The sequence below is a fragment of the Panthera onca genome, chromosome D4 (genome assembly GCF_046562875.1).
Source record: "Panthera onca isolate mPanOnc1 chromosome D4, mPanOnc1 haplotype 2, whole genome shotgun sequence".
NCBI classification, from domain to species: Eukaryota; Metazoa; Chordata; class Mammalia; order Carnivora; family Felidae; genus Panthera; species Panthera onca.
In genome coordinates this window covers 87,494,051-87,507,224 of record NC_138351.1, presented here as the reverse complement: position 1 = coordinate 87,507,224, position 13,174 = coordinate 87,494,051, and the positions used below count along the sequence as shown (strand labels likewise).

The 13,174-nt window shown below is 50.1% G+C and overlaps 1 protein-coding gene across 1 annotated transcript; it reads left to right on the top strand.

Moving 5' to 3' along the window:
- The first annotated feature begins 50 nt into the window (after window positions 1-50).
- On the top strand, window positions 51-12,253 carry TRUB2 (TruB pseudouridine synthase family member 2). Its single transcript, XM_060608481.3, is given in 9 exon segments — window positions 51-278; window positions 879-1,010; window positions 2,706-2,780; window positions 3,919-3,980; window positions 5,601-5,682; window positions 9,594-9,666; window positions 10,205-10,341; window positions 11,375-11,616; window positions 11,618-12,253. Coding segments are annotated over 9 exon segments (1,002 nt in total). The 5' UTR covers window positions 51-163; the 3' UTR covers window positions 11,702-12,253.
- The last annotated feature ends 921 nt before the right edge of the window (window positions 12,254-13,174 follow it).

Sequence of the window (13,174 nt, the reverse complement as noted above, 5' to 3'; positions counted from 1 at the left end):
TTCCCTTCCCACTGTGCGTTTTCCCCGAGGCCAATAAGAACGAACCTCTTCCGGCTGAGAAACATGGCGGCGCCCAGGGTCAGGACACATTTGGGAACGGGACAGTACGGCACTTCCGTTGGGGTCCCGCTAGTCCACTAACCCGCGCCGTGGGCCTAGGGGAATGGGGTCCCGCCGCCTGGCGCTGGCGCGGCTGCATGGGCTCTTCGCGGTCTACAAGCCCCCGGGTCTGAAATGGAAGCACCTGCGGGACACCGTGGAGCTGCAGCTTCTGAAGGGTGAGTGCCTCGAACCGGACCCACAACCCCGCTCCGGTTCTCCCGGGAATCCATCTCCGCTTCTCATCCTTCAGGCAAAATAAAGTCATGTGACCCAGTTCCCCGGGCAGATCGCTTTCCAGATCGCTGGTTCTCTACACTCCCTTACTCCTCGCTTTCCCCCCGCGTTCAGATGGGTAAACAGACTCAGTGTTGTCTGTTGTCATAAGTAGTAGAATCAGAATTTGAACCCAAGTCTGTTTCTTTCTCTTTTTTTTTTGCCTTTTCTCCTTATGTTTATATTTTTAAGTTGTTTTTATTTTAATTCCAGTATAGTTAACATACAGTATTAAATTGGTTTCAGGTGTACAATATAGTGATTTGACAATATAGTGATTTAACAATTTTATGCATTACTCAGTGCTCATCATGATAAGTGTACTCTTTATTTCCCAGTACCTATTTCATCCGTTCCCCACCCACCTTCCCAAGTCTGTGTCTTAACTGCTGCTATTTGCTACATCGTGGGCTTTCTCTTCTACAGCTCCATTCTTCCCTGTTCCACCTTCCCCACGTGTTCAGACAGAACTGACCGGATATCCTTTACCTTTGTGTACTCAGGTGTCAATGCTGGGAAGCCTCCTGCCCCTGAACAGCGTGTTCGGTTCCTGCTGGGCCCCATGGAAGGCAGTGAAGAGAAGGCGCTTACCCTCACAGCCACCAGTGTGCCTTCTCTCACCAACCATCCGCTGGGTAAGGCACCTTCAGGCCAGGGCCTGGGTGTCACTCCCCAGGTAATCTCTGCCCAGAGTCCGTGTCCCAGTCAGTGCTTAGATTCCTGTCCCAGATCCTTGAAGGGCCACAGCAGGGATGACGTATTTGACCAGGGATTGGCCAGTTTTCCTGAAAAGAGCCAGAGAGTAAATATTTTAGGCTTTGCGGGCTCAACTCTGCCATTGTAGTGCAAAAGAACCTATAGATGGGACGCCCAGGTGGCTCAGTCCGTTGAGCATCAGTCAGACTTCGGCTCAGGTCATGATCTCCTGTTCATGGGTTCAAGTCCTGCATCAGGCTCTGTGCTAACAGCTCAGAGCCTTGAGCCTGCTTTAGATTCTGTCTCCCTCTCTCTCTGCCCCTCCCCTGTTTGTGCTCTGTCTCTCTCTCTCTCTCAAAAAATAAAATAAAACGTAAAAAAAAAAAAAAAAAAAAAAAGAACCTGTAGGCAGTGTGCAAAGCAATGAGCCTGGCTGTGTTCCAATGCAACTTTATTTGTGAAAAGTGACATTTGAGTTTCATATAATTTTTCTATGTCACAAAATATTATTCTTTTGATTTTTTTGAACCATTTAAAAAAGAAAAAAGAAATTTAACTCATGGGCCATTAAAAAAACAAGTTTGGGGATATAGCCTGTAGACTGTAGTTTGCTGACCCCTTTTAATTATTCTGTAATTATTCTGGGACTCCAGACGGCAATTGACACCCTCAGGTAGAAGTCCTAAGGAGGGAGTTTCGGACTCTTGGGAAAGAGTGACTTTTTTAGTCAACAGAGCTGCCCAAGAATGGAACGGGTTTTATAATGAGCTCTCTGTCACTAGATGAGATTAGAAAGATTGAGGGGCTTGTCCAGAAACCATTAAAATCCCTTTGACAGTGATATTTAGTGACTCTAAAGTGTAACAAGTATGATGTACTGAGGATCCTCTCTGTACTAGATACTGTGTTAAGCTTTTACCAAATACCATCTCATAGAGTCTTCACCAGAATCCTATGAGGTGGGTCCTGTTCTCATTTTTCAAATTGAGGAAACTGAGGCTCAGTGTTGACATTAAGTAACATAGCCTAAAATCAGCAGGCACTTAACCATCCTGTATCCTTCCCTTAGACACCTCTTGATCTATAGAAGGGTATATGCTTCTGACTCATTTCCTGTGTACGGTCTTTTTTTTTTTTTTTCTTTTTCTTCAACAGCATTATCGAGATAGAATTGATATACAAAAAACCACATATTTTAATATATGTATTTTTGATGAGTCGTTCATTCTTTCACTAGGTATTTCCTGAGCACCTAGGTTCTCTGGGGGTAGAATTAGGAACCCACGCCCTGCCTTCAGGAACTTACCATGTCCATTTTCTCCCTGGGGTGGCCAGGAGTCTCCTTCTGCAGCAGCTGAGTAGGAAACTCGAGTCCCAGTGTTATGCCCAGTCTACGCAAAGCCTCTTACTGGGGGAGCGATGAGAGACAGAGTAACAAGCCCTTTTTCTGGGCCCAGGGGACTGAAGAAGTGGTTCTAGGCCCCAGAATCCATGGTAGGGAAGCCCGAGAGTCCACCCCCATCCTGGTTTGGGCTCCATGAAGCTACATTCTAGGAATGAGGTCACCATGCAGGCCAAAGTCATCCTGGAAGCTGGATTCATTGAGGAAAGGGACCTTGTTTGTTTCTTTCCAGTCTGTGGACCAGCATTCACCAGCTTGAAGGTTGGCGTGGGACACCGGCTGGATGCCCAGTCGTCTGGGGTGCTTGGTAGGTGATGTGGTGAGCCTGGGGGTGCAGTGATGTGGTGAGCCTGGGGGAGAACTGGGGAGCTGCCAGGAACCCGGCTTACTTCCAGCCTGACAGCCATTTCTCACCATTGCGCTCCTCCCCTGATTCCTGCCCCAAGTCTGATCAGCTGCTGGAAGGGCCAGTGGGGGGTGAGGGGGAGGGGATGTCACAATTGCCCACCTTTATCAAGTGATTCCTGTATGTGACATGTGGTACAAAGCCCTTTGTGCACATATATTCCTGACTACAACCTTATTAGGTAGATATTTTATGATTTTATGAAGAAAAGAAGGCTCCAGGAACTTAGGTGACTTGGTCTGGGTCACGTGGCTAGTGAATGCCCCTCGTCCAGGGAGGGAAAATGGTCATCACTTGTGGGGGGTAGCCAAGCGCGTGACTGGCCCCATTGGCCAGGGTCTGAATGTCGCTGGAGCTGGACACACAAAGGCCTGAGTCATGAGCCATCTGTGCCCCCGGGGTCAGGCGGTGGCCACATCCTCCATGCACGATAGTCACAGTCCCCTTGTCTAACTTCCTGGGGCACAGGCAGGCAGACATGATCTCATGCTCCCTCTCCAGGAGTGAATGGAGGGTCATTCTCTCCTTCAGCCAGAGGGAGAAACAGCCAGAAAAAGGCAGGGAGTGGTCACAGTGCCCCTTTATTGGACCCTTCCTTTGTGCTGATTTCTTCCTGTGCATTGCCTCAACCTTCACAACACCCGCAGGGATCAGATGGCATTTTTATCCCCAGTTTGCTGATGGGGAGCTTGAGGCCCAAGTAGGTTAAAGGACATGCTTAGAGCCATCCCACATTTGAGTGCAGGTCTGTGTGACTGGGCCAGTGGTCTCTTGCTTTTGAGCACATCAGAATCCCCTGGCGAGCTTACTAAGGATCCTAGGCCCCTCCCCTCCAGCAGTCAGAGTCAGTATGTATGTATGGGTGGGCCCTGAAATCTGCATTTTCATATCTACGCAGAAGAGCTTACTTGTGCTGTCCTTGCCCCCCTCTGCTGGCTTTAGTAGCATTGAAGGTGGGAGTATTCTGGTGGTGGCTGTAAGGGTTGGGGGTCCCAGGGAAGGGGGAGTCAGGTGTGAGATCAGCCTTGCTGTCTTTCAGTGCTTGGCGTGGGACACGGACGCAGCCTCCTCACCGACATGTACAATGCTCACCTCACCAAGGTATGGGGGTGCTGGGGACAACTCATTTAGCCCCTGGTCCTTTCCCTGGGAGTCACTGGTGGGACTCTGAAGCCGAGAGGATTCTGTGGGGGAAAGGGCCCGGCCATCAGCAGGCATTGTTTTATGGCCGTGTGCTGGGGGATAAGGATAACACAGCAACGGCTGTAGGCATTACTGCGTGCGGGCTGCTCTGTGCCGAGCGCTGCACGTGGACCCCTGTGGACTCCCTTGTGGATGCCTCACAACTTCCCCAAAAAGTGGGATCTAGTGTTAACCCACCTTACAGATGAGAGAACTGAGGCGTTGAGAGGGGATGTCACTTGCCCAGGGTCGTGCAGCCTGTAAGGAACAGAGCTGGGACTTGAACCTGGATCTGTCTGACACCAGAGCCCGATCATGACACCACTCCGTTCCGTCCTCAAGACTGAGAAGTGGATGTCGCCGCCTAGACCTCAAGGAGTTTGTGTCTGGACTGGGGCCGTGGAGTCTGGCACCATGAATGGGGACAGAGGTGCCGTGTCAGAGAGCCTACATTTTTAGTGGTTAAGAGCAGTTTTTGGAGCCAAATGGCTTCAGTTCAAAACTAGCTTCAAGGTGTCTGGTTAAGTGTCCAACTCTTGATTTCGGCTCAGGTCATGATCTCATGGTTTGTGAGTTGGAGCCCCGTGTCAGTCTCTGTGCTGACAGCCCAGAGTCTGTTTGGGATTCTCTCTCTCCCTCTCTCTGTGTCCTTCCCCTGCTCCTACTCTCTCTATCTCAAAAATAAATAAACATTAAAAAACAAAACACAGGGGTACCTGGGTGGCTCAGTCAGTTAAGCGTCTGACTTCGGCTCAGGTCATGATCTCACGGTTCATGAGTTCGAGCCCTGCATCGGGCTCTGTGCTGATAGCTCAGAGCCTGGAGCCTGTTTCAGATTCTGTGTCTCCCTCTCTCTGTGTCCCTCCCCAGCTTGTACTCTGTCTGTCTCTCTCTCTCTCTCTCTCAAAAATAAATAAAAACATTAACAAAACAAAAAACACATAAAAAACAGCTTCTACTCCTCTGCCAGCTCTGGGTCCTTGGGTGGATTGCTTAATATCTGTGTATCCCCCCTTCCTCAAGTCTATAATGGGAGAGATAATAGTACCTCCTCCATAGGGTTACTCTGAAGTTTAAATTAGTAACTGCGTGCAATGTACTTAGCACAGGCACTTAGCACAGTCAATAAATTATTGTCACTGTTGCCATCATCTCTGTGACAGAGGCAGCTGCACAGATTGTATTTGGAGGGGGAGGGAGAAGCCAGCAGGGTGCACTGGGAAGGGCCCAGCATGATAAGTTGTTAGGTTTGTCTGGAGAGGAGAGTTATGCAGGCATGAGGTGGTCATAGTAGGGTTGTCATTGTCCTTTGCAGTCAGGTGATTGCTGTCATAGAAAAGTCTGGTGCCCTTCTCGACAGGGGCAGTGAGGTGGCTGGGGGTCTCTGAGTGCCTGCGCTCCCTGAGGGGAGACCTGAGGAACCCCCCCACCTGTGGCCTGTCTAGCAGGTTGGGGGTTTGAGCTGTCGGCTCACTTCCTTCCTCAGTGCTGAGGGAGAGCAGGGACACTGACCATTTCTTCCCCTCCCTGTCCCTGCAGGATTACACGGTGCGTGGCCTCCTGGGCAAAGCCACAGATGACTTCTGTGAAGATGGGCGGCTGGTGGAGAAGTCAACATATGGTGAGAGCCCGCAGGAGCCCAGGGCAGAGGGAGGAGCAGCTGTGGCTGCCTTTGCATTTGCTGTCCCTTGGTTCCTACGCGCCCCCCCCCCCCCCCCCGACTCCCCGTGCAGGCCATTCAGCCTCCCTCGGTGACTCCCAACACACTAAGTTCAGTCTGGCTGTTAGAGGGCCTTGGGCACATGATTCTGTCTTCCATAAACAAATGCCATGTGTTCCCCCTTTGCTTCCCCACCTGGCATAAATGTCACCTCCCCAGGGAAGCTCCTCTAACCCCCAGATGAACGAGGTGGACTCTCAGAACAATAATCGACTAATGATTCATGATTATTTAATATCTGCCTTCCCATTACACTGTCACCCGTGAGAACAGGGACTGTGTCATTCCACTCCTGTGGTTACACAGCGCAGAGCCTGGGACGTGGGAGGTGCTTATTGGTTGGATGGATGGATGGTTGGAGGGTTGGCTGCTTGGATGGGGGCTGATGGATGGCTGGATGGCTCATTCTTTCCTTCTTACTCTCCCCTGTGTTCTGACATTTTCCATAGATGTAATTCATTTATTTAATGGATGTTTTTTGAGCACCAGCCACGTGCTAGGTACTGGGGGTGGGGAGAGGATGTATGATGAGTCAGATGGGGTCCCCAATCTCAGTGAACTCACAGTCCGGCAGGGAGAGCAAACACACCACCACATCACCTGGAGAGGATTAGAAACACGTGGCAAAGTAACACGATTATGTCTGTACATGTGAGTGTATCAGCATACAAAACACATCTAAAGATAACTAGCAAGTTGACACTTCTGGGAGAGGGGAAGGCAGAATTTGGAGGAGAGGGGAGGTGTTTGTTAATGCTAATCTAAATTTCTGTTTTTCGTTTTTGATGTGTATTTATTTTTGAGAGAGAGAGAGAGTATGCATAAGTGGGGGAGGGGCAGAAAGGGGGGAGAGGACAGAGGATCCGAAGCAGGCTCTGTGCTGACAGAGAGCCTGATGTGGGGCTTGGACTTGTGAACCATGAGATCATGCCCTGAGCCACCCAGGTGCCCCCTAATCTAAATTTCTTAAAGAAGAAGGGCACCTGGGTGGTCAGTTGGTTAAGCGTCCAACTTTGGTCATGATCTCGTGTCGTGGTTCATGAGATTGAGCCTTGCGTCGGGTTCTGCACTGATGGTGCAGAGCCTGCTTGGGACTGTCTACCCCTGCATGTTTGTGCATGTGTACGTGCTCTCTCTCGCTCTCTCTCACTCTCTCAAAAAATAAATAAACTTAAAAAATTATTGTAAATTTCTCCTTCTTTTTTTTTAAATTTACATCCAGATTAGCATATAGTGCAACAGTGATTTCAGGAATAGATTCCGTGGTGCCCCTTACCCATTTAGTCCATCCCCCCTCCCACAACCCCTCCCATCACCGTCAGTTTGTTCTCCATATTTATGAGTCTCTTCTGCTTTGTCCCCCTCCCTGTTTTTATATCATTTTTGCTTCCCTTCCCTTATGTTCATCTGTTTTGTCTCTTAAAGTCCTCGTATGAGTGAAGTCATATGATGTTTGTCTTTCTCTGACTGACTTCACTTAGCATAATACTCTCCAGTTCCATCCACGCAGTTGCAAATGGCAAGATTTCATTCTTTTTGATGGCCGAGTAATACTCCATTGTCTATATAGACCACATCTTCTTTATCCATTCATCCATCGATGGACGTTGGGCTCTTTCCATACTTTGGCTGCTGTTGATAGTGCTGCTGTAAGCATTGGGGTGCATGTGTCCCTTCGAAACAACACACCTGTATCCCTTGGATAAATGCCTAGTAGTGCAATTGCTGGGTCGTAGGGTAGTTCTGTTTTTAGTTTTTTTTTTTTTTTTTTTTTTTTTAATTTTTTTAATGTTTATTTATTTTTGAGACAGAGAGAGACAGAGCATGAATGGGGGAGGGTCAGAGAGAGGGGGACACAGAATCCGAAACAGGCTCCAGGCTCCGAGTGGTCAGCACAGAGCCCGACGCGGGGCTCGAACTCATGGACCGCGAGATCGTGACCTGAGCTGAAGTCAGCCGCTTAACCGACTGAGCCACCCAGGCGCCCCCTGTTTTTAGTTTTTTAAGGAACCTCCATACTGTTTTCCAGAGTGGCTGCACCAGCTTGCATTCCCAATTTATTGTAAATTTCTTAATGATTTAAAAGTTTTTTATAACATTTATTCATTTTTGAGAGACAAAGACAGAGCACGAGTGGGGGAAGGGCAGAAAACACCACAGAATCTGAAGCAGGCTCCAGACTCAGCTGTCAGCACAGAGCCCGACTCGTGGCTTGAATTCACAAACCGTGAAATCACGACCTAAGCCGAAGTTGGATGCTTAACTGACTGACACACCCAGGCGCCCTTTTTTTCTTTTCTTTCTTTCTTTTTTTTTTTTAAAGTGCCCCACTCTTGATTTCAGCTCAGGTCATGATCCGAGCATCATGGGATTGGGCCCTGTGTCAGGCTCTGTGCTGAGTGTGGAGCCTGCCTGCTAGAGATTCTCTCTCTGTCTCTCCCTCTCCCTCTCCCTCTCCCTCTCCCTCTCCCCCTCCCCCTCCCCCTCCCCTCCCCCTCCCCCTCCCCTCCCCCTCCCCCTCCCCCTCCCTCTCCCTCTCCCTCTCCCTCTCCCTCTCCCCCTCCCTCTCCCTCCACCCACTTGTGCTCTCTCTCTCTCAAAATGAAAAAAAAAAAGTTAAAAACAGAGCAAATTAATGCTGGGAAAGAGACCCAGGTGCAGACTGGCAGGAGCCAGGAGAAAGAAATGACAGCTCCAGGGGCGCCTGGGTGGCTCAGTCGGTTAAGTGTCCTATTTCGGCTCAGGTCACAGTTCGTGAGCTCGAGTCCCGCATCGGGCTTTGTGCTGACAGCTTAGAGCCTGGAGCCTGCTTCAAATTCTATGTCTCTCTCTCTCTCTGCTCCTCCCCCACTCATGCTCTGTCTCTCCTTCAAAAAGAAAAAAAGTGACAGGCTCCAGGAAGTCTTCCTGGAGGAGGCTACATTTGAGGCTCCTCAATGAGGGGGAAGGAAGCAGTGGTGGGTGCATTTCAGGTAAGGCAACAGGGTGAATAAAGCCAGACAGAAGGAATAAGAGGCTTAGTCCCTTCCAAGCTGGCAAGCCTTTGGTTACCACACCTGTGCCCAGAGCTCTGGCCTTTGGAGTCAGAAGTTGGCACCTGCCCAGCTGGGTCCCAGGATCAGCCTTCTAGCCGTTCATGAGCGTCCCCAGGCTTGGCAGCTGCCTGCCCTTGTCACTCAGTGGGTCCAGCAGGCAGAGCCCCTCCCTCTTCTTGCCATCTGTTTCTGCGTTGAGACAGATGGCGCTCTCCCTCACAGGGTCCCTGGCACAAGCAACCCTAGATTGGGGTTCAGGGGACCTGACTTAGAATATTGGATAAATCTCATTTCCAGAAGAAACTTTTTTTTAATGTTTATTTATTTTTGAGAGAGAGACAGAGACAGAGACAGAGCACGAGCAAGGGAGGCACAGAGAGATAGGGAGACACAGAATCCAAATCAGGCTCCAGGCTCTGAGCTGTGAGCATAGAGCCCAGTGCGGGCTTGAACTTGTGAACCATGAAATCATGACCTGAGCTGAAGTCGGATGCTTAACTGACTGAGCCACCCAGGCGCACCCAGAAGAAACTTGGAGTGTATGAGCCCCTTGAAAATGTCCTCACAATGCTGAGTTCAGATATAATTTTGTAAGAAGAGAGTTCTGGGCTTTCACAAGATTCTCAAAGGACTCTCAATCCTCTAGATGGGAACTCTGGGACAGAGGGTGCTCTGGGACACCCTCCAGGTTCCAAGGACAGGGCTGGTTTGGGGGGAGGGAGTTCGCCTGTCCTCAGCAGGCACCTGTGTGCTGACCATCCCCCCTGGCTTTTCCAGACCATGTGACCAGAGAGAAACTGGACCGGATCCTGGCCCTGATCCAAGGTTCCCATCAGAAGGCCCTGGTGATGTAAGTGGAGCCCAACCCACACTTTCCTGAAAGGGGCCCTTGAGGAGGTGCTGGAAGAGCAAGAAATGCCCACTGGGCTCCCTGTAGGCTCCGCCCACCCTGGGGCAGATTCCATGCATCTCTTTGGAGCCCGAAAGCAGACTTGAAGCAGCCCTTCCTTCCACAGCATGCAGAAGTGTTTCTTTGTGCCAGGCCAGCCCCTGGGGAGACCAAGGGGGAACAAGAGACCCTGGCTGGCCTCAGTGGGAATATATGATTTAGTGGAGAAGGAAGCCAGGAACCCACATGATATGATGTAGAGCCAGGGGGTGGGGGCAGGCAGCATGTGCGTGACTGGAAGCTGGGGGGGTGTGTGCAGAGGAGGGCAGAGCCTGTATCTAAAGATTGGAGGGGACAGAGAAAAAGGTGGCTGGAAGGGCAGGGAAGATGGAAAGAGAATGAAGAGCTTCAGGAAAGCTCTTTCGTGAGAGGGGGCAGGGCCAGGGGCAAACAGTCTGCCCAGCTCCCCACTCCACGCCAGTCCCCTTCTCATCCCCAGGTACTCCAACCTCGACCTGCAGACCCAGGAGGCCTACGACATGGCCGTGAGAGGCTTGATCCGGCCCATGAACAAGTCCCCGATGCTGATAACGGGCATTCGATGCCTCCACTTTGCACCTCCGGAGTTCCTCTTAGGTAGGCTCCCCCAGGAAGTTGGAGCAGTGAGATGGGGTTCGTGGGTTTACAGAGGCTGGCACGTGACAGCCCCAGTCTCTGCTGGCTAAGGCACCAGGACCAGCGTCCTTCTCCGCACGGGGCTGGACCTGACCAAGTCACACAGCACACGGATCGAATGCTGTCCTATCCGCTGCCAAGTCACCCTTTAGAGCCAGCCTTTAAGCGAGCAAGTTATACTCAGCAGCTCATCCCCGGATCTTTGCAGCATTTCAGGTTTCAGTAAGCCATCAGACGGCACCCTCACCTCCCCAGTCCTGCCCACCTCCTTCTCTCTGTCTTACTAACCAGGGCTCCTTTCCTTGAGTACCGATCAGGGCTCTCCCAGTGCTAAGCACCTTATGTAGATTATCTCTCAGACTTCTCACGACCACCCATTTTATAGATGAACATACGGAGTCTTAGAGCAGCATTTCTGGAACATTAACCTGCCCACAAATCACCTGGGGGTCTTTTTTTTTTTTTTTTTTTAAGTTTATTGATTTATTTTGAGAGAGCGTGAGCCGGGGAGGGGGTAGAGAGCAGGGAGAGAGAATCTCAAGCAGGCTCCACGATCTGCTCAGCACGGAGCCCGATGTGGGGCTTCATCTCATTGGTGAGATCATGACCTGACCTGAGTCGAAATCAAGAAATCAAGAGTTCGGAGCTTAATTGACTGAACCACTCAGGTGCCCCCCCCCCCCCCCCCGCCCCTTTTTGAAGTTTATTCATTTAGAGAGAGAGAGAGCTCTGGCGGGGGTGGGGGGGGGCGTGTCTTCTTTAAAAGGCAACTTCTGACTCTGCAGGTTTGGGTGGGGCCTAAGATTCTGCAGGTCTAACAAGCTTTCAGGGCTGGCCCTTGGGCTACATTTGGAATGGCAGAGCCCTGGAGAACTAAGATACTTTGCTAGGGTTATCACCCAGCCAGGAGGTATCACAGGGAGTGGATCTAGATCAGCAGACACCAGAGGCTGTGCTCCCATCCGTGGGATCTGTTGTTATGTACCCCTGGCAGAGGTACAGTGCATGCACGAGACACAGAAGCAACTGCGAAAGTTGGTGCACGAGATCGGCCTGGAGCTGAAGACCACTGCTGTCTGCTCCCAAGTGCGGCGTACCCGTGACGGCTTCTTCACCCTGGACGACGCCCTCCTGAGGACCCAGTGGGACATACACAGCATCCAGAATGCCATCCAGGCCACAGCTCCCCGGGTGGCAGTGGAACTGGAGAAGAGCTTGAGGCCAGGCCTGGGCACCCCGGCAGCGCCCCGACCCTAGCTGGTCCTGGGACTCCAGGGGGCCGAGCTCTGCCTCAGGGCTGGAGAATGGTGCTGGGCATTGAAGGGCCAGGCCACTGGTGGGGCACCGGATGGAAAAGACAAGAGTTGTTCCTGAGCGGCCACTGATAACTGTGCAGAAAGCAAGGGTAGGGGGAAGCTTTTCTACATGTGACATAAAACTCCGAAGCTGTAAGAAAAAAGATCCACAGACTTGAAACAGTTGAAAAGGAAGAACTTCTTTGTGAAGGAAAAGGTGGTAAACAAATGACAGACTGATAAAAATACTTGCAATATTTTTAAGAATGAATAGCCATAATGTATAAAGAACTCTTATAAAAAAGAAAGAGACAAGAAAATTGGGCCAATGGCATGAATTATGTGTGTGTGTGTGTGTGTGTGTGTGTGTGTGTGTGTATGTATATATATAATATATATATGTTCTATATACATATATTTTCTACATACATATATTTATATATGTATATATGGAAAGAAATACAAGTGGCCAGTAAACCAGAAATGATGCTCAATCTCTCTAATGATGAAAGATTTACAGATGAAAATGATATGCCTTCTCCTTGCCTTTCAAAACAATAAAAAGAGAATATCCAGTATTGGTGATGTGAGAAAATGGGCAATCTGTGCTATTGGTAGGAATGCACGACTGTGTAACCTTTTAGGAATACTTGGTAGTATGTGTCAACACTAAGAACACTCCTGCCCTGAGACTCAGTGGTTACAGTTTCAGGAATCTGTCTTCTTACTCTGATTCCAGAAAATTGTAGGTACATAGATGGTCATAGCTGCATTGTAATAGTAGCAAATAGGAAATGTCACTATCCTCCATCAGTAAGGGACTGTATAAATAGACGAGGTGTATATAGGGTCCAAAGGTTCTCTATTCTAAGGGCGCCTGGCTGGCTCAGTCAGTAGAACAGGCAACTTTTTTTTTTTTTTAATTTTTTTTTAATGTTTATTTTTGAGAGAGAGAGAGACAGAGTGTGAGTGGGGGAGGAGCAGAGAGAGAGAGAGGGAGACACAGAATCTGAAACAGACTCCAGGCTCTGAGCTGTCAGCACAGAGCCCGATGCGGGGCTAGAACTCGGGACCAGTGAGATCATGACCTAGGCCAAAGGCGGACGCTTAACTGACTGAGCCACCCAGGGTCCCAGAACACGCAACTCTTGATCTCAGGGTTGTGAGTTCCAGCCCCACGGTATAGAGATAAGTTAAAAAAAATAAAATTAGGGTGCCTGGGTGGCTCTTCCAACTCCTGATCTCTGCTCAGGTCATGATCTCACGGTTTGTGAGTTCCAACCCCGCATCGGGCTCGTGCTGACAGTGCAGAGCTGCTTGGGATTCTCTGTCTCCTCTCTCTGCCCCTACCCCCACCACACACTTGTGTGTGCATGCTTGTGTACGCTCCCATGCTCTCTCCCTCAAAAAAGTTTATTTTGAGGGAGAGAGAGAGAGGGAGTGAGAATCCCAAGCAGGCTCCGCACTTTGAGCACAGAGCCCGACGTGGGACTCGATCT